This window comes from Bacillus rossius, assembly GCF_032445375.1.
Source record: "Bacillus rossius redtenbacheri isolate Brsri chromosome 4 unlocalized genomic scaffold, Brsri_v3 Brsri_v3_scf4_2, whole genome shotgun sequence".
NCBI classification, from domain to species: Eukaryota; Metazoa; Arthropoda; class Insecta; order Phasmatodea; family Bacillidae; genus Bacillus; species Bacillus rossius.
In genome coordinates, this window is record NW_026962011.1 from 41,601,010 (window position 1) to 41,622,485 (window position 21,476).

Here is a 21,476-nt window from a genome sequence, read left to right on the forward strand (position 1 = left end):
CGCCAATTGATGGGACTGCCTTGAACTTGTAACGCGCTAATCGTTTGGTGTGCGTTCCCTCACGGTCTCGCCCACGAAATGCGAAGCTGAAGATTGGCGTCCCGGGTTTTGCTTGATGCGTAGCTCTCTGATGCACCGAGATTGAGCAATCGACGAGACTTTAAAATCAAAATGTCTCCTTTATTCAAGTGTGTGTCCCCACAGACTTGAAATATTCGGTAGTTTCCACCACCATGTCACAAAAAAAAAAGTTTATTTGCTATTACTTGTTAACAAAAAAAATAGGTAATATCCTATTTGTTGTACATTGCATCAAGTGATGTTTAATTCATTGCATTAAAATGTATTGATTGAATGTGATAAGTAATTTATAGAGACCTGCAAAATTCGTGGTTTTGATGGCCTTCAGGATAAACTGCACATACCCCTGTACACTCGGGCAAATAACGCAAGTTCATTGGCTGCCGACTTGTAAGTCGTCTCACCTGGTTCGTCTGTGATTCGATGCTTCTTTGGTTGAGGGTTTATAACTGGTTGAGATTCGTCCAGATGAACAGTAAGCCAATAGCAAAATTATCTAAGAGGTATATGTGTTTTAATTCTAGCCTATCACCGAATGAATCCGCGAATTTTGCAGGTCTCTAGTGATTTAATAGTATGGAAATGCCGTAACGACGATGAAGTTGACATGTCACTCGGGCCAGCCAACCACACGGCAAGACTAGTCGCCGAGCGCTACCTCTGATTCGTCGGTTTCCGGCACCGTGCTGGCAGTTTCTCTTTCCAACATGGCGGATATACGTACGCGAGGCAGTGTGCTCGCTTGGTATTTCTACGCTGGAAACGTTCAGATACGGCGCTAAAAATAAATGTAATGAACCCAGATGTTTCAGTCATTGCCGAAGAAACGTTGTTGGACCGCTGGTGTTTTCATGGCGAAAATACATTTCGAGGTGAAATGGGTTTCGGCGGAATAGCTTACTAAATTCATTACGCAGCTGTATTTTGTCTTTTTTTTTTTTTTTTTTTTTTTAGATGGGGCTTGTTAGCCGAGGGCTGATGTTTCGGCCGAGGGGATGGGGGCGTTGTTCGCAATGATGACTTGTCCCCTCCCCCCTCCTCCCCCCCTCAACGAACCACGCTCCGGCGGCCCCTGTTCCTGCGCTAATCAAGCTGGTGCAATAATTGAAGCAGGAGGGGTCGATAGCCACTTCCGACCCCCAAAACATTTCCCCGGCCGCGAGGAGGCGGCGGCACCAGCCGGGGGCGGCGACACCAGCCGGGGGCGGCCTTTGTCGCCGGGTCCCGCCCCTCGTGACGTGGCGAGCCGCTTAGCGCGACCCGCGCGAAACACGCTCCGCTCCCCACTCTGGTTTGTCCGCGCGTGTCGGTCGACATTTACTTATTTGGCACCACGAGGCGATGATTACATGCAACAACGTCGATCACATTTGCTACCAATCTTATTTGCTTTTGCAAAGTTTTTTTTATAGGATGTTGGAAAAATAATTATTTCTGAATTTGTCTGGAAGTGATTCCATCAAACCGTGGTGAACTAGAATCAGAATGGAGGGACCGGTATTTGAATTTATGTATTCCCTAGTGTTTTACTATTTCGGTCGCTTTCATCTGAATATATAGAAATTTTACCTACTTTTTTTAGAATATAGGAGACAACAATGAGAAAATCAATATTTAATAAATTTTCACATAAAAAAGTGAAGTTGCACTTATCTAAATACTTTTGAAACTGACTTTCGAAAATAAAATCACTGCTGGTAGACTGGGAATGAGTATAAATTCGTATCTGTTTATTTTAATTTTTTTACTTTCTTGGGTGTATGCTGGCATACACGAGTTACTGGCCCAATGGAAATGTTATTCATGTGTGTGCTATAAGTAAATGTCTTAAATATGGGCCAACCCCTTTTTTTTCATCACCTCAAAGCTAGACTAGATAATTAGGATGTTTCTATAATTGAGAAAAATAATTATTTTATTTCAATTAGTATTCACTGAAATTAGTAAGATAAGCTGTTACATATTATAATATTTTCTACTTGTTTACAGAAATTTTAAAATGTGACACAGAGGAACTGGAAAATTGAAATATGAATGCAAAAACTTCACCACTACCACCCCCTCCACTTTGCTACTTTTCGAAACTGATCTAGCTTAATACTACTTATATTTAATGTTTGTATGATTCCTATATAAATAAAAGACTGGCAAAAAAAAGGTAGGCTTATATTGAGACTATTATAAATTATCCAACGATGTTTCTTATTTGAACCAAATACAGCTATCTAACTATGCACTTTGCTTATGCTGGTTTTAAATATGCAATAGAAATTTAAAAAGGGCTTGGGGGGGCGGTGACTGTCCCTGTACTTTCTCTTTGAATGTGCTTCTGTGCTATCACACACTTGACCACTTGTGTGGACACAAAACTCTCGCCTCTGTGCTTTGCTCTTGGTGACCCTGCAGTTCTACTTCGGTATGTCTGGAAATTAGAGACTATGGTGCAGGGAAGTCGGAATGGTTACAGAAAAAAAAGAGGGAGCAAGTAATTCTTCAATCTGAGCAACGAGATCGTAACCATTAATACGAGGGCTATTCGTAAATTAAGCCTCTGTTTGGTCATTAAAAAAATAATAAACTCGCGAGAAGTTTTTATTGACAGTTTTTAGTTTACTGCAGACCTACTTCACATTTTCACATAGTCGCCATTCAGTTCCGAGCACTTTTCGCAACGCTCTGCCAGTTTCTTCAACCCCTCTGCAAAGAAGCTCGCATCCTGCGAATGGAACGGACGCCTCGGCCATAGGCAACACGGGACTTCGAATACGCAATGCGTGAAGCCTGATTACAGGCGCATCTCCGGAAAACGTACTCGAGTCGAAAAAATGACAGCTACCGTTTTGTGGGACGAAAAGGGCGTCGTTTTGTATGATTTAATGAAACGTGCAAAAATTACGATTTGTCAACTGGTTTAGTTCACGTGTTCATATGATTAATGAACTGTTATTTTTTACTACCGTTACGACACTGCGTGTAACTCACAACTGCTGTGGTAACATCTTTTAGTCTTTATCATAGCTGCAATTGGGTACAGAAGTGTCCGGTGGTAAGCTTTCTCCCTACTTTCCCCCCACTCTTCTTCTGAACTGATCCACTCTCCCAGCCGTCACACACTCCTCCTCCAGCCTATTCCATTCCCCTACCGTCCTCGCGACCATCGCATTCTTTCCCCTTTCTGTCCTCCTCCTCCTCTCTTTGAAAACCTTCCTAGTATTTCCCTTCCTACTTCTAGGTATTCCCATTTTGACTTGTCTCCCCAGCTCTCCCCATCCTCCCACTCCACTCAGCACTTGGTATATCTTGACCAGTCTCTCCTTCTGTCTTCTATCCTTGGTATTATACTATAGTGTAATTCACCCGGAGCCAAAAGAGTTTTTATATGGCAAAAAAAAGCGATAAGAACTATTGTTGGAATTACTGAAAGACAATCATGTAGAGAATATTTTATAAATCTGAAAATACTCACATTACCTTGTATTTTTATATTATACTGTTTATTGTATGTTAAAAGTAATCTACAAACTTTAATTTTAAAAAAATAATGTACATAGCTATAAAACCAGAAATAGATATTTAATTGATGTCAGTTATAAACGACTATGTAAATCATATATGAGTTTTGAAAATGTAAGTGTAAGTTTTTTTTAATAGATTACCCTTGTGTGCAAGGACAGTATCTTTTGATAAGTATAAACAAATTTTAGAACAATGGCTCATATCCAATCCTATATACTCACTAGACGATTGGAAAAATTTAAATTTTAATGACCTTAAGTTTGTGTGAAGTTATATTATTGTTAAGATGTTTTTCTTTAAACTTAAAAATGTGTACGTATTTATATATTATTATTATGTATTTTCAATGACAAAGTCTATTGCACCCTGTGTCTAATGACAATAAATAACTATCAATTATCTATTTAAGCTCTCCCATCTCATTCCTATCATCATCTCTAGTATTTGAAACGAGTACACTGTTGTTGGATGTGCGAGCTGGAGGGGGCTTGTGTGTGGCAGTGGCGTGGTTCACCTTCGACCCGTGCCTGGCGCCCGCCGAGCTGCAGTTCTCCGAGGACAACTGCACGGTGTCGAGCACCGCTGCTGTGGTAGCATGTAGCGGGCTGTGTTGTTGGATGTGCGAGCTGGAGGGGGCCTGGTGTGTGGCAGTGGCGTGGTTCACCTTCGACCCGTGCCTGGCGCCCGCCGAGCTGCAGTTCTCCGAGGACAACTGCACGGTGTCGAGCACCGCTGCTGTGGTAGCATGTAGCGGGCTGTGTTGTTGGATGTGCGAGCTGGAGGGGGCTTGTGTGTGGCAGTGGCGTGGTTCACCTTCGACCCGTGCCTGGCGCCCGCCGAGCTGCAGTTCTCCGAGGACAACTGCACGGTGTCGAGCACCGCTGCTGTGGTAGCATGTAGCGGGCTGTGTTGTTGGATGTACGAGCTGGAGGGGGCCTGGTGTGTGGCAGTGGCGTGGTTCACCTTCGACCCGTGCCTGGCGCCCGCCGAGCTGCAGTTCTCCGAGGACAACTGCACGGTGTCGAGCACCGCTGCTGTGGTAGCATGTAGCCAGCTGTGTTGGATGTACGAGCTGGAGGGGGCTTGTGTGTGGCAGTGGCGTGGTTCACCTTCGACCCGTGCCTGGCGCCCGCCGAGCTGCAGTTCTCCGAGGACAACTGCACGGTGTCGAGCACCGCTGCTGTGGTAGCATGTAGCCAGCTGTGTTGGATGTACGAGCTGGAGGGGGCTTGTGTGTGGCAGTGGCGTGGTTCACCTTCGACCCGTGCCTGGCGCCCGCCGAGCTGCAGTTCTCCGAGGACAACTGCACGGTGTCGAGCACCGCTGCTGTGGTATAGCATGTAGCCAGCTGTGTTGTTGGATGTGCGAGCTGGAGGGGGCCTGGTGTGTGGCAGTGGCGTGGTTCACCTTCGACCCGTGCCTGGCGCCCGCCGAGCTGCAGTTCTCCGAGGACAACTGCACGGTGTCGAGCACCGCTGCTGTGGTAGCATGTAGCGGGCTGTGTTGTTGGATGTGCGAGCTGGAGGGGGCTTGTGTGTGGCAGTGGCGTGGTTCACCTTCGACCCGTGCCTGGCGCCCGCCGAGCTGCAGTTCTCCGAGGACAACTGCACCGTGTCGTGCGAGGGCTACGAGCACCGCTGCTGTGGTATAGCATGTAGCCAGCTGTGTTGTTGGATGTGCGAGCTGGAGGGGGCTTGTGTGTGGCAGTGGCGTGGTTCACCTTCGACCCGTGCCTGGCGCCCGCCGAGCTGCAGTTCTCCGAGGACAACTGCACGGTGTCAAGCACCGCTGCTGTGGTAGCATGTAGCGGGCTGTGTTGTTGGATGTGCGAGCTGGAGGGGGCTTGTGTGTGGCAGTGGCGTGGTTCACCTTCGACCCGTGCCTGGCGCCCGCCGAGCTGCAGTTCTCCGAGGACAACTGCACGGTGTCGAGCACCGCTGCTGTGGTAGCATGTAGCGGGCTGTGTTGTTGGATGTGCGAGCTGGAGGGGGCTTGTGTGTGGCAGTGGCGTGGTTCACCTTCGACCCGTGCCTGGCGCCCGCCGAGCTGCAGTTCTCCGAGGACAACTGCACGGTGTCGAGCACCGCTGCTGTGGTAGCATGTAGCGGGCTGTGTTGTTGGATGTGCGAGCTGGAGGGGGCTTGTGTGTGGCAGTGGCGTGGTTCACCTTCGACCCGTGCCTGGCGCCCGCCGAGCTGCAGTTCTCCGAGGACAACTGCACGGTGTCGAGCACCGCTGCTGTGGTAGCATGTAGCGGGCTGTGTTGTTGGATGTGCGAGCTGGAGGGGGCCTGGTGTGCGGCAGTGGCGTGGTTCACCTTCGACCCGTGCCTGGCGCCCGCCGAGCTGCAGTTCTCCGAGGACAACTGCACGGTGTCGAGCACCGCTGCTGTGGTAGCATGTAGCGGGCTGTGTTGTTGGATGTGCGAGCTGGAGGGGGCTTGTGTGTGGCAGTGGCGTGGTTCACCTTCGACCCGTGCCTGGCGCCCGCCGAGCTGCAGTTCTCCGAGGACAACTGCACGGTGTCGAGCACCGCTGCTGTGGTAGCATGTAGCGGGCTGTGTTGTTGGATGTGCGAGCTGGAGGGGGCTTGTGTGTGGCAGTGGCGTGGTTCACCTTCGACCCGTGCCTGGCGCCCGCCGAGCTGCAGTTCTCCGAGGACAACTGCACCGTGTCGTGCGAGGGCTACGAGCACCGCTGCTGTGGTATAGCATGTAGCCAGCTGTGTGGTTGGATGTGCGAGCTGGAGGGGGCCTGGTGTGCGGCAGTGGCGTGGTTCACCTTCGACCCGTGCCTGGCGCCCGCCGAGCTGCAGTTCTCCGAGGACAACTGCACGGTGTCGAGCACCGCTGCTGTGGTAGCATGTAGCGGGCTGTGTTGTTGGATGTGCGAGCTGGAGGGGGCCTGGTGTGCGGCAGTGGCGTGGTTCACCTTCGACCCGTGCCTGGCGCCCGCCGAGCTGCAGTTCTCCGAGGACAACTGCACGGTGTCGAGCACCGCTGCTGTGGTAGCATGTAGCGGGCTGTGTTGTTGGATGTGCGAGCTGGAGGGGGCTTGTGTGTGGCAGTGGCGTGGTTCACCTTCGACCCGTGCCTGGCGCCCGCCGAGCTGCAGTTCTCCGAGGACAACTGCACGGTGTCGAGCACCGCTGCTGTGGTAGCATGTAGCGGGCTGTGTTGTTGGATGTGCGAGCTGGAGGGGGCTTGTGTTTGGCAGTGGCGTGGTTCACCTTCGACCCGTGCCTGGCGCCCGCCGAGCTGCAGTTCTCCGAGGACAACTGCACGGTGTCGAGCACCGCTGTTGTGGTAGCATGTAGCGGGCTGTGTTGTTGGATGTGCGAGCTGGATGGGGCTTGTGTGTGGCAGTGGCGTGGTTCACCTTCGACCCGTGCCTGGCGCCCGCCGAGCTGCAGTTCTCCGAGGACAACTGCACGGTGTCGAGCACCGCTGCTGTGGTAGCATGTAGCGGGCTGTGTTGTTGGATGTGCGAGCTGGAGGGGGGCTTGTGTGTGGCAGTGGCGTGGTTCACCTTCGACCCGTGCCTGGCGCCCGCCGAGCTGCAGTTCTCCGAGGACAACTGCACCGTGTCGTGCGAGGGCTACGAGCACCGCTGCTGTGGTATAGCATGTAGCCAGCTGTGTTGTTGGATGTGCGAGCTGGAGGGGGCCTGGTGTGCGGCAGTGGCGTGGTTCACCTTCGACCCGTGCCTGGCGCCCGCCGAGCTGCAGTTCTCCGAGGACAACTGCACGGTGTCGAGCACCGCTGCTGTGGTAGCATGTAGCGGGCTGTGTTGTTGGATGTGCGAGCTGGAGGGGGCTTGTGTGTGGCAGTGGCGTGGTTCACCTTCGACCTGTGCCTGGCGCCCGCCGAGCTGCAGTTCTCCGAGGACAACTGCACGGTGTCGAGCACCGCTGCTGTGGTAGCATGTAGCGGGCTGTGTTGTTGGATGTGCGAGCTGGAGGGGGCTTGTGTGTGGCAGTGGCGTGGTTCACCTTCGACCCGTGCCTGGCGCCCGCCGAGCTGCAGTTCTCCGAGGACAACTGCACGGTGTCGAGCACCGCTGCTGTGGTAGCATGTAGCGGGCTGTGTTGTTGGATGTGCGAGCTGGAGGGGGGCTTGTGTGTGGCAGTGGCGTGGTTCACCTTCGACCCGTGCCTGGCGCCCGCCGAGCTGCAGTTCTCCGAGGACAACTGCACCGTGTCGTGCGAGGGCTACGAGCACCGCTGCTGTGGTATAGCATGTAGCCAGCTGTGTTGTTGGATGTGCGAGCTGGAGGGGGCCTGGTGTGCGGCAGTGGCGTGGTTCACCTTCGACCCGTGCCTGGCGCCCGCCGAGCTGCAGTTCTCCGAGGACAACTGCACGGTGTCGAGCACCGCTGCTGTGGTAGCATGTAGCGGGCTGTGTTGTTGGATGTGCGAGCTGGAGGGGGCTTGTGTGTGGCAGTGGCGTGGTTCACCTTCGACCCGTGCCTGGCGCCCGCCGAGCTGCAGTTTTCCGAGGACAACTGCACCGTGTCGTGCGAGGGCTACGAGCACCGCTGCTGTGGTATAGCATGTAGCCAGCTGTGTTGTTGGATGTGCGAGCTGGAGGGGGCCTGGTGTGCGGCAGTGGCGTGGTTCACCTTCGACCCGTGCCTGGCGCCCGCCGAGCTGCAGTTCTCCGAGGACAACTGCACGGTGTCGAGCACCGCTGCTGTGGTAGCATGTAGCGGGCTGTGTTGTTGGATGTGCGAGCTGGAGGGGGCTTGTGTGTGGCAGTGGCGTGGTTCACCTTCGACCCGTGCCTGGCGCCCGCCGAGCTGCAGTTCTCCGAGGACAACTGCACGGTGTCGAGCACCGCTGCTGTGGTATAGCATGTAGCGGGCTGTGTTGTTGGATGTGCGAGCTGGAGGGGGCCTGGTGTGCGGCAGTGGCGTGGTTCACCTTCGACCCGTGCCTGGCGCCCGCCGAGCTGCAGTTCTCCGAGGACAACTGCACGGTGTCGAGCACCGCTGCTGTGGTAGCATGTAGCGGGCTGTGTAGTTGGATGTGCGAGCTGTAGGGGGCTTGTGTGTGGCAGTGGCGTGGTTCACCTTCGACCCGTGCCTGGCGCCCGCCGAGCTGCAGTTCTCCGAGGACAACTGCACGGTGTCGAGCACCGCTGCTGTGGTAGCATGTAGCGGGCTGTGTTGTTGGATGTGCGAGCTGGAGGGGGCTTGTGTGTGGCAGTGGCGTGGTTCACCTTCGACCCGTGCCTGGCGCCCGCCGAGCTGCAGTTCTCCGAGGACAACTGCACGGTGTCGAGCACCGCTGCTGTGGTAGCATGTAGCGGGCTGTGTTGTTGGATGTGCGAGCTGGAGGGGGCTTGTGTGTGGCAGTGGCGTGGTTCACCTTCGACCCGTGCCTGGCGCCCGCCGAGCTGCAGTTCTCCGAGGACAACTGCACCGTGTCGTGCGAGGGCTACGAGCACCGCTGCTGTGGTATAGCATGTAGCCAGCTGTGTTGTTGGATGTGCGAGCTGGAGGGGGCCTGGTGTGCGGCAGTGGCGTGGTTCACCTTCGACCCGTGCCTGGCGCCCGCCGAGCTGCAGTTCTCCGAGGACAACTGCACGGTGTCGAGCACCGCTGCTGTGGTAGCATGTAGCGGGCTGTGTTGTTGGATGTGCGAGCTGGAGGGGGCCTGGTGTGCGGCAGTGGCGTGGTTCACCTTCGACCCGTGCCTGGCGCCCGCCGAGCTGCAGTTCTCCGAGGACAACTGCACGGTGTCGAGCACCGCTGCTGTGGTAGCATGTAGCGGGCTGTGTTGTTGGATGTGCGAGCTGGAGGGGGCTTGTGTGTGGCAGTGGCGTGGTTCACCTTCGACCCGTGCCTGGCGCCCGCCGAGCTGCAGTTCTCCGAGGACAACTGCACGGTGTCGAGCACCGCTGCTGTGGTAGCATGTAGCGGGCTGTGTTGTTGGATGTGCGAGCTGGAGGGGGCTTGTGTGTGGCAGTGGCGTGGTTCACCTTCGACCCGTGCCTGGCGCCCGCCGAGCTGCAGTTCTCCGAGGACAACTGCACGGTGTCGAGCACCGCTGCGGTGGTAGCATGTAGCGGGCTGTGTTGTTGGATGTGCGAGCTGGAGGGGGCTTGTGTGTGGCAGTGGCGTGGTTCACCTTCGACCCGTGCCTGGCGCCCGCCGAGCTGCAGTTCTCCGAGGACAACTGCACGGTGTCGAGCACCGCTGCTGTGGTAGCATGTAGCGGGCTGTGTTGTTGGATGTGCGAGCTGGAGGGGGCTTGTGTGTGGCAGTGGCGTGGTTCACCTTCGACCCGTGCCTGGCGCCCGCCGAGCTGCAGTTCTCCGAGGACAACTGCACGGTGTCGAGCACCGCTGCTGTGGTAGCATGTAGCGGGCTGTGTTGTTGGATGTGCGAACTGGAGGGGGGCTTGTGTGTGGCAGTGGCGTGGTTCACCTTCGACCCGTGCCTGGCGCCCGCCGAGCTGCAGTTCTCCGAGGACAACTGCACCGTGTCGTGCGAGGGCTACGAGCACCGCTGCTGTGTTATAGCATGTAGCCAGCTGTGTTGTTGGATGTGCGAGCTGGAGGGGGCCTGGTGTGCGGCAGTGGCGTGGTTCACCTTCGACCCGTGCCTGGCGCCCGCCGAGCTGCAGTTCTCCGAGGACAACTGCACGGTGTCGAGCACCGCTGCTGTGGTAGCATGTAGCGGGCTGTGTTGTTGGATGTGCGAGCTGGAGGGGGCTTGTGTGTGGCAGTGGCGTGGTTCACCTTCGACCCGTGCCTGGCGCCCGCCGAGCTGCAGTTCTCCGAGGACAACTGCACGGTGTCGAGCACCGCTGCTGTGGTAGCATGTAGCGGGCTGTGTTGTTGGATGTGCGAGCTGGAGGGGGCTTGTGTGTGGCAGTGGCGTGGTTCACCTTCCACCCGTGCCTGGCGCCCGCCGAGCTGCAGTTCTCCGAGGACAACTGCACGGTGTCGAGCACCGCTGCTGTGGTAGCATGTAGCGGGCTGTGTCGTTGGATGTACGAGCTGGAGGGGGCTTGTGTGTGGCAGTGGCGTGGTTCACCTTCGACCCGTGCCTGGCGCCCGCCGAGCTGCAGTTCTCCGAGGACAACTGCACGGTGTCGAGCACCGCTGCTGTGGTAGCATGTAGCGGGCTGTGTTGTTGGATGTACGAGCTGGAGGGGGCTTGTGTGTGGCAGTGGCGTGGTTCACCTTCGACCCGTGCCTGGCGCCCGCCGAGCTGCAGTTCTCCGAGGACAACTGCACGGTGTCGAGCACCGCTGCTGTGGTAGCATGTAGCGGGCTGTGTTGTTGGATGTACGAGCTGGAGGGGGCTTGTGTGTGGCAGTGGCGTGGTTCACCTTCGACCCGTGCCTGGCGCCCGCCGAGCTGCAGTTCTCCGAGGACAACTGCACGGTGTCGAGCACCGCTGCTGTGGTAGCATGTAGCGAGCTGTGTTGTTGGATGTACGAGCTGGAGGGGGCTTGTGTGTGGCAGTGGCGTGGTTCACCTTCGACCCTTGCGAGGGCTACGAGCACCACTGCTGTGGGAACATGTAGCGGGCTGTGTTGTTGGATGTGCGAGCTGGAGGGGGGCTTGTGTGTGGCAGTGGCGTGGTTCACCTTCGACCCGTGCCTGGCGCCCGCCGAGCTGCAGTTCTCCGAGGACAACTGCACGGTGTCGAGCACCGCTGCTGTGGTATAGCATGTAGCGGGCTGTGTTGTTGGATGTACGAGCTGGAGGGGGCTTGTGTGTGGCAGTGGCGTGGTTCACCTTCGACCCGTGCGAGGGCTACGAGCACCGCTGCTGTGGGAACATGTAGCGGGCTGTGTTGTTGGACGTACGAGCTGGAGGGGGCCTGGTGTGCGGCAGTGGCGTGGTTCACCTTCGACCCGTGCGAGGGCTACGAGCACCACTGCTGTGGGAACATGTAGCGGGCTGTGTTGTTGGACGTACGAGCTGGAGGGGGCTTGTGTGTGGCAGTGGCGTGGTTCACCTTCGACCCGTGCGAGGGCTACGAGCACCACTGCTGTGGGAACATGTAGCGGGCTGTGTTGTTGGATGTACGAGCTGGAGGGGGCTTGTGTGTGGCAGTGGCGTGGTTCACCTTCGACCCGTGCCTGGCGCCCGCCGAGCTGCAGTTCTCCGAGGACAACTGCACGGTGTCGAGCACCGCTGCTGTGGTAGCATGTAGCGAGCTGTGTTGTTGGATGTACGAGCTGGAGGGGGCCTGGTGTGCGGCAGTGGCGTGGTTCACCTTCGACCCGTGCGAGGGCTACGAGCACCACTGCTGTGGGAACATGTAGCGGGCTGTGTTGTTGGATGTACGAGCTGGAGGGGGGCTTGTGTGGCAGTGGCGTGGTTCACCTTCGACCCGTGCCTGGCGCCCGCCGAGCTGCAGTTCTCCGAGGACAACTGCACGGTGTCGTGCGAGGGCTACGAGCACCGCGTGGCGCTCGGCAGTGTGGGCTTCTCGCGCGGCGTCCACTACTGGGAGTTCTCCGTCAACCGCTTCGACTCCGACACGGACCCCAGCTTCGGGGTGGCGCGCCTCGACGTTGCCAAGGACCAGATGCTGGGTAACCCCGACATTTCTCTCTTACGTACCGGGCAAGCCTTCTTTTCACAGGCGAGAGAGCCAAACCCCCATCATGCATCTTCGGGGGCTTTTTTTTTTTTTCATTGTAAAATGTTAGGTCACATTGGCGTAGCTGTGTTCATAAAGTTGGGGGGGGGGGGGGGGCAAATAATGATTTTGATGTCATGTAAACCCATTCCCCTCATACTAAGACAGGGGGGTCCGGGGGTCCTCCACCGGAAAATTTTGATTTTAAAAGTGCAAAATAGCGCTTTTTAAGCAGTTTTTGTATCTAACCATTGGATACATCGATGTTAAAATTATTATTGTTTCCTTAAGATAAAATTTGAGAGTGAAGAAATTACAAATAAAGTTGGGCAGAATAATATTATAAAATGAAAATATCACGGTCTAGAAAGTTGGGGGGGGGGGGGGGACAGTCCCCTCCACCCAAAAAGTTCAGGCGGACACGTCCCCCCTGTCCCCCCCGGTTTCTACGCCCCTGTTAGGTCAGCTACATTATAAATACATTAAAACATTGTGGACGGTTGATCTGGTTAGGATAGCTACATTAAAGATACTGTGAAATCATGTAAACGGTTTCCTAGCCCTGGATAGCTACATATTAAAAACTTATTTGCCAAGCAACCATGAAATGATTTTACAGTATTTTTAATGTAGCTATCCTTACCTAATATAACCAACCTACCACAATGTTTTTAAGTATTTATAATTAAGCTAACCTATCCTAATCGACCGTAAAATTTAATGCCACACCGGTTTATACAATGTGATACAACGGGAAAAAAAACCGAGCATGAACTTCGGGTGTGGCTCTCTCGTCTGTGAAATGAAGGCTTCCCTTATGTACCGAGTGGTATCTGATAGCGCGTAGTGCTACCAACGTCTAGGCATGCAAATCAGTTATCACACTTACTTATACATTAAATAAAATACACAAATTTTAACGCCAAATGATATACTCTAAAAAATAATTGACAAACTTATACAGCATGAACGTATTCATCCATTGAACAGTTTAAAAGTTGCATTGGTCTAAAACAAATTAATTTTTACAAAAAAATTAAAATTTGAATTAGAGTATATATTTATGCCAAGAACTTTACAATAAGTTCTTCCTTTTCATTCTCATTTGAAATTCCTGGATATCTTTGGGGTAAATTTGTGTTTATAGCACACCCAACTAAATGAACTGGATTTAATCAAACATGATTTCTTGAAAATCATTGTGCCATAGTTGCAGAAACAGCCAGCCCGTTATAAGTGTACAACTTACCGTACAAGATGACATCGTTATTAAGTGTCTCTCGTTTCGTAATAAATTAATAATGTTTCGTAATTCCGTGACTCGACTTCTGCATCAGTAAAAAATACAGAAAAAATGTAGTACTTGGCAGCTCTTTAATGATTACTTGAATTTCTTTTTTTATAGCTCGAAATATCACTTAGTAAATATCTGGTGATGAAATTTGGGATGAAATGTAAAATGCAAGAGAGCTATCGAAATAATTTCACAGGAATGCCCTTTAAATAATAGTCTTGATAATAAAAAAAAACATTGCATGTGTAACAAATAAATTTAAAAAATAGCATTAATTTCAAAGATGTAGTTTGTCAGTATGTAAACAAAAAACAAATGATGTGTAAATAAGAAAGTTAATATTGCTGCATGTTGTTTGAAATTTCTAAGAGCAGATTTATTTACCAACCCCTAACCAATGCTTTTAATCAAAATATTTTTACATTTAAAACCTAAGTTTCTCATACTCCTTGGGTTGTAGTCATGAAACTACTTGCTCTAACATGTCGTTTGGCAAGGGTGTAAGGAAACTGTGTTTATTTAAGAATCTAGTGCAATTGTCGACTGGAATGACTGACAGAAGCCAATTTCAAATTGTTTTCTTTAGTTGGAATGAACTGTAAAAAGGCATATGATCGACCAGATGTCATTTTCTTGAAAAATGACTGTGGAAATGATACATATTTTTGAGAATTTTTTTTTAGTTTGAAAATAATTTTACCTAAAAAAGAATTTTAATCATTTTCCATTTGAACAAACAAAATATGAAGCCTTAAGAGAACAACACCTGTTCTTTAGACTGTTATATGTAAAACATGCAATTGTGATGTTTCTGTTGCTAGGTAGGAACTCAACTATCAGTTTACTTTCTTACTAAAATTTTTGTTTAATTTTGGCTTTTAAATAAAGTAAATTCATGGGAGGAAATAGAATTAATTGAAAAGTTTCAGTTATGTAATTGATTTAGTTGTCAATGTGGTTTGATTCCTATAATTTTACAAATGTGACTCAAATTACAGTTATAAAAAATGTGCAAGCAATAATTTAAAAGATTTAAAAGTTTAAGAGTTATGCTATGTTACATAAAAAAATTGTTTTTGTGTCTTGCCATTTTGAGGTCTACAAGTACGAGAGTGGTAGGTGCTATATTCACGAGCACTTCAAAATACCTTGTTGTCTCCACGTACAACTGTTTATTCTGCATCTCACCTTTATACGAGATTAAGAAGGTCGCAGCGTAACTGAATCTTTGTAGTTGCACTGTACGAAGCGAGATATCCGGAATAAGTGTGCTGCGGATGAAGAGACTCTACAACAGTAGAGACGAAGATTCATAGAGGCATCTGGTGTGCATGCGAGTGCAGTGGCGTAGCCGGGATTTATGTATGGGGGAGGGGGGGGGGGGGTTAAAGAAGCATGGTCCCCCCCACCTAATAAAGTGGGGGGTCACCCCCGGAAAAAATTAGGATTTTAAGGTGTAAAATAGTGCTATTTTAGCAGTTTTCGGTACTTAACTTTAAATATTGTAATGGTAAAAATATTATTAATTTTTTAATAAAAAATTGTTTGAGTGATGAAGTAAGAAATTAATTAAAGATATTTTTACTAATCCAAGTGCCTTGTTTACGTCCACTGAAAATCATAAATCATGCTCGAAGCTCGACAATACAAAAAAATAGGAATAAAAAGGGTTGGGTTTCGGCAGAAATGATCTATTCCTGGAAAAAATTAGCTTTAGCTTGAAGAGTTACATGACACCATGTCGTTGTCTCAATTCTATACACACACAGCGATCCTTACACTTTTGGAAGCCCAGTCAACACCTGCTTATAATTACCGCGCTGGTTAAATACAGTAGGTGTAAGATATCTGAAAGCTTGGGACCCGTCACGGCGTCACAACCTTATAGCTTCTGCTCGCGACAGGGGTAGGGGAAGGGAAGGAGAATCGGTAGGGCTCGCTTACTCTTCCCCTCCAGTGCAGTGGCCGGTGATAGCAGTAAGACACCCAGGCTTTTAGCTAACCTGCTTTCAGTTAAGAAAAAATAACTGGTGCAAAAAGGGGGGGGGGGTGTTTGAACCCCTAAAACCCCCCCTGGCTACGCCCCTGCGCTAGTGTCCCCGGAGATCGCCGCCTTGCTTCTAGCGGGTGGGGCCGGGGCTGTTGCAGGCAAGGACGACAAGGGCTGGAGCATGTACATCGACCGGCAGAGGTCGTGGTTCATGCACAACAGCGTGCACGAGCAGCGGTCGGAGGGCGGCATTCAGCCGGGCTCGACCGTGGGGGTGTTGCTGGACCTGGACAGGCACCAGCTCAGCTTCTACGTCAACGAGGAGCCACAGGTGAGGCCCCCTCGCCTCCCGCCCCTCCTCCACCACGCAGCTTCAACCTCCGTACCACACAACTGCAGCAAAACCCTCTTGAGGAATTTACACAGTTACACTTGAGACAATTCCCTGCACGTGACCTATTGATACATACATACAATTTAACTCTTTTAATAAGTTTTCCCTTATAATAATAAATATTAAATGCAGAAAACTTAACAAACAAAACCTAAATTTAAACCTTCCTCCCCCCCCCCCCCCCCCCGGGTTCCATTTTTTTTTCCATCACGACAGACTGAGGTTGCTGCATGCCAACATAACATTATAACTACTAAAACACATATGTGTAATATACAACAGGCATTACGCAAGATACAATATGGAAAAAAAAAAAAAACACAGCAAAAATTGTAGGTAGCTACTCATGAAAGGGGCCACCATCTGGTCAACACTTAAAGAGTGTTTTTGATACATTTTGTTGTGTTTTCCATGTCCAATTATCTTTAAAGTTAATTTTTATGTATTATTTTTACCTAACTGGTGTCCTTATCAAGCATGATTACAAAAAATAGTCATTAGGGTCATTTTAATCACAAACTGATACTGAACTACAGTAAAATGGGGTGAACAGGGTCTAAGGGTACAATAGGGACAAAAAATTTTTAAAATATTTAATGTACAGCTGTAATTTTTAATTTAAAGATATCATAACACAGTTTTTTTTAATTACTGTGAATTTTCTAAGTCTATACAACTATGTAAACAAAACTATTAAGTAATTATTTATGTTTAGGTTGGCAACATGAGAATCAGCTGTTGTTTATAGTAGGTAGTCATTTGTATAACTTGCCAACTGTATGTTAATTTGAGGTGGTTTAACACATCTTTTTGTTGACTACCGACATTATAGTTTTTATTGATGTTTGGTAAGTATATTTAACCTTAAATTTGTATCACATTAATAATTTTCATAGCAATGTTTAGGAAAACTTGAATTTTTTTGTACTTACAGAGGGGTGAATGGGGACAGTGTTAAATTATAACATTTTGAAGTTGGAATGGAATGTCTTTAGTTTTAAAAGGTTAAATAAGCTTGTAGGTAGTAGTAACAAATTTTTAAATTCAGGTAATTGTTTAGTTGTACAATTTTTATATCTTTTTGAAAGGGTTATTCTAGGTTAGAAACTTAACCTACAACAATGGGTCGGACATACAGGAGTGAACCCACCGATTGACCAAGACCGAGTGACACGTGCAGTTTTGGCAGTAAAAGAAGGCATGTCAGTAAGGGCAGCTGCTAAGGCTCATGGTTTATAAAAGTCTGCCCTTCAACGGTACTGTGCAAAGCCAAATCTATAAATTCTAACAAAAGGTGGTCAGACAGCCTTACCTTCAGGTATGGAAAAAGATATTTTCGAAGGAATTGTAAAATGTTCGGATTTTAGGTATCCACTAAGTACTTTTGATACCCGTTGCTTTGAAAAGTTTCATCTGGATCGTGAGGGGAAGAATATTTCCAAATTTAGAGACAACCTTCCAGGTTGTGATTGGGCTCTGAGATTTTTGAAAAGAAGCAAAGAGGTACTCTCACAAAGAATGTGTCAAAATATCAAAAGAAGCCGAGCAAGTGTGAGCCCTGGGGTTATTAATGATTATTTTGACTAAGTCACAATTACACTGAAAGACATTCCATCTCATCTAATAATAAACTACTACGAAACATGTTTGTCAGACGATCCAGGTCGCTGAAAGCTTAATTTCAGGAAGGGATTCAAATATCCAGTGAGAGTTTTAAATGAGAGCAAATCTGGAGTATCAGTACTGTTGGCTGCAACTGCATCAGGAAAGATTCTTCCCTCCTATATAATTTCCATGTCTATTTACATATATGACCTCTGGATACAAGGGGGTCCTCCAGTACTATAGGAGCAAGTCTGGCTGGATAGATGGACATTGCTTCCTCGATTGGATACGAAAGATTGTTGTCCCACATTGCAGAAGATTCGAAGGAAGAAAGGTCCTAATTGGGGATAACTTGAGCTCACATTTGTCACCATCTGTAGTCATGATATGTTTTAAAAATTACATCTCATTTGTTTTTTTTACCACCCAACTCAACCGATCTAACCCAGCCACTAGACGTTGCTGTTTTCAGGTCGCTGAAGATACACTGGAGGTTGATTTTGGAAAAATGGAAGCTCAAAACCAAGAACAGCAGCAAGTCATTTGACAAACATTATTTTTCTTTTTTTTTTTTTAAACAGACATTGGAAAAAATTAAAGTAAAGGACCAACTTCGCAAGGACATATCTTCAGGTTTCGAAAAAGCAGGCTTGTTCCCATTGAAAAGAGAAAGGGTCCTTGAAAGAGTTCCTGCATTTCCTGCGGATCAACCAAATGAAGGACAGGAGAATGAAATAACGGTGAACGACAATCTCTCACAGTTTTTAAAGGAGATGCGTGATGGTAATGAAGAACCTGAAGCAAACAGAAGCAAGAAAAAGCATCTCAGAATTCCACCAGGTCAGAGTGTTTCTCTTGCTGACTTGGAATCAGAGGATAGTGATATAGAATTTGATGATGACAATAATGGGTGAGGATAAAATTTCAATATGACCATGGAGTTGAAAAGGTTTTTATTGGGAAGGTTTTGCAAGTGTGTCCAGATGAAGAGGGAGCAGACAAGTTTGTTGGATCGTTTCTAAGGCAATCCAACAAGGTGCCATCAAGTTACACATTCCCCATTTCTGCAGATGAATATGAGTTCAGAAAAAAAAAATTGGTTGTCTGTAAAGTCTGTTTACAGACGATAGTTTAACGTGACGTCATAACAAAACATTGATGAAATGATTGCATACTTTATGAATAAAATGGAATCATTTTTATTTTAATAATAAAAGAATAAATACTTGAAATTATACTACTAATAAGATTTTTAAAATGCAACAATAATTAACCTTTATTGCCGAAATTTTTGTTGTAATAAGCAATAAAACCACATTAACTTTTCACTTCACTTTATAAACAGTCGAGTGGAAGAGAGATAGATGCGGTGTAAGCGTACAATGAGCGTAACGGGACACAGCGTAACGGAACAATGTGCGTAACGGGACACAGTGTAACGGAACAATTAGTGTAATGGGACACTTTTTTGTGCGTGCAACCATCGTTCATCGATTTATTAGACGTCACGTCAAAAAAAAAACATTTCGCAAGTGTTAAATCCACCTGAAATTAGGAGGGGTAGGCATACCTCCAAGTAAACCAGCAAAAAAACTTAGTGTTTCTACATTATTTGTGGTAGGGCCTACCAGTAAATAGTGTGTGTTTCTTAATGTAACATTATATTCTGAATTTAGGCTATCTTCCAAGACTATGCATAACAGCATCAAGGAGCTTATAAGTATAAACTCAATTTTTTAAGTGCAATTTTTAAAATGCTTTTTTTTATAAATATTATATAGACAAATTTTGAATAAAACTACTAATGGAAGTGATTTAAACTAAAAAAAAAATTTACATGAATTTCAAAGGCCAAACATATTAACCATACTATGATTAAAAAGGGACAAATATTGAAAACCTCAGGTGCCCCTATTAACTCCACCTTTAGGGTGAATAGGGACAGGCAAAAAAATTAATTTATGAAAACATGAACAGAAAATGCAAAAAAAAAAAAGTATGCTACAGCCAGCTAATAAAAACAACTATTGAATAAAGATATAATGATACAACATTCTTCAGTGAAGTAGAAATTATATAACACAAAAAAAAATTGTCCCTATTCACCCAATTTTCCGGTTTGTGTTTCAGAGCTAACTTTCAGTGTTTTTTCAAACTATTTTTTTTATTACTAAATAAATGTCTTAAATTGTAATATCTTTCGAGGTTAGGAGCATAGTCATTACCCAAGGGATTAGGAGCCCACTAAAACCTTGGAATTCCCATCGCCTTGCACCTTCGTGCATGGCATTGTGACTTACGAAACAATGAACAGCTTAAAAAACAACATAGCTAAAGCCACAGTAGACCGTGAGACTGTTCTTGGGTAGAGTCTTGGAAACGGGTCCCGGCCTGACTCGAGCCACGTGGCCGGTTGTCCAGTGCGGGTGGGCTATTTCCATTCTCCCTCTATTCTGTCACTGCTTCACCCACACTTGGTCTCACCTCGGCGGTCCGGGAGCTGGGAACGACAGCCCTGTATCTGCGAGTACTGGCTCCAGGGCCGGATTTAGAGGTCTGGAGGCCTCGGGGCAACAGAGGAGCGGAGGCCCCCTGGCCCCAAATTATTTTCCAAATAAAATGAACAATTTTTTTCAGTCGAGTTTTCCAATAAATTATTTATTTTGAAATCAAGTAGATTCTCTTAGTATTTAAAAAACATAAATATAATCGGAGACAAGAATTATATGAAATTAAATTTTAGTGTTAATGAATATTTCTGTTAATATTTAACAATAATATAATCATGTATGTACAAAGTAATGTAGGTAAAGGTAAAACAGCGAAAAAAGAATATCAAAGGAAAAGATGTTTACTAGTGTTTACTTGTCGGAATTTGAAAGATTTTTTTTTCCGAAGTCTCTATTGTGGGGGCCCTCCGTTTGTGGAGGCCCCGGGGCTTTTGCCCCGGTTGCCCTCCCCTAAATCCGGCCCTGGCTGGCTCCATCTCATCCTTCACTCTGCCTCAGGTGGGGAACTACATGATAGTTTAACTTTTCCTGAATACATAGCGTTTCAGTCGATCATGTCAACAACTGCACATAATCCAACATAACAAAATGCAGTGTCTTACACCTGTTTCAACTGAAAACATATTAGCACAAGCAGTTTCACATTTTAATGCTTTGACACTTGGCAAGAATTCAAAAGCGGTCTCAGGTTGGCTGGATTGCACAGTATCATTTAAGTGATCAAGTAATGAAAGGCAATGGAAAAAAATTGATCAATGCAATTCACAAAGAAACAAGAGTGCTCTTAGAAGTTGCACAGGCACGTGAAAGCAGTGATAAGGTTTATTATGTTTGGAAATTTAGAATAAAGATTTCAGCTGTGGGAGGTCAACATACCAGCTGCACTCCTGCTAAAGCTCCAGAATGTGAAATAAAAGTCAGTTACATTTTTACATTTTGTTTCTATGAACAGAACAGAACACGTTCTTTGATACTGAATGTGGCAGTAATTACTTGCCATCTTGATAGAAATTACTTTGATTTATAGAACACATGCTGTTATTTCCTCCACACTGTCCATTTGCAGATGCGAGTGTTGAACAACCTATGTCATAAACATTGGAAGTCAGCGGCAGTTTACTTGGCTGACCCGGGCACATCATCCCGGGAACAGTGTGGATGTTGGTTTTTGGTGTAGAATGGATCAGTAGCGTAGAGTTGTGTAAGGAGGATGTTAAGAAGCATGCACCCCCCCCCCCCCCCCCCCGTAATAAAGTGGGGGGTCCGGGGGTCCTCCTCCGGGAAAATTTGGATTTTAAGGTGTAAAATAGTGCTATTTTAGCAGTTTTCGGTACTTAAATTTAAATATTGCAATGGTAAAAATTTTATTAATTTTAATATGAAATTTGTTTGAGTGATGAATAAGAAATTAATTAAAGATTTGGTGCTAGGGGGGGGGGGGGGGAGGGGGTTTGAACCCCTAAACCCCCCCCCCCCCCCCCTG

At 48.0% G+C, this 21,476-nt stretch overlaps 1 protein-coding gene across 1 annotated transcript in view; it reads left to right on the top strand.

The window, feature by feature from the left end:
- The window catches only part of LOC134542064 (E3 ubiquitin-protein ligase TRIM9), a 423,241-nt gene that overhangs the window by 395,329 nt on the left and 6,436 nt on the right, over window positions 1-21,476 (top strand). Inside the window, exons 7-8 of the mRNA XM_063385943.1 lie at window positions 11,929-12,153; window positions 15,643-15,815. Coding sequence (XP_063242013.1) covers window positions 11,929-12,153; window positions 15,643-15,815 — 398 coding nt within the window. The remainder of the gene's footprint in view (window positions 1-11,928; window positions 12,154-15,642; window positions 15,816-21,476) is intronic.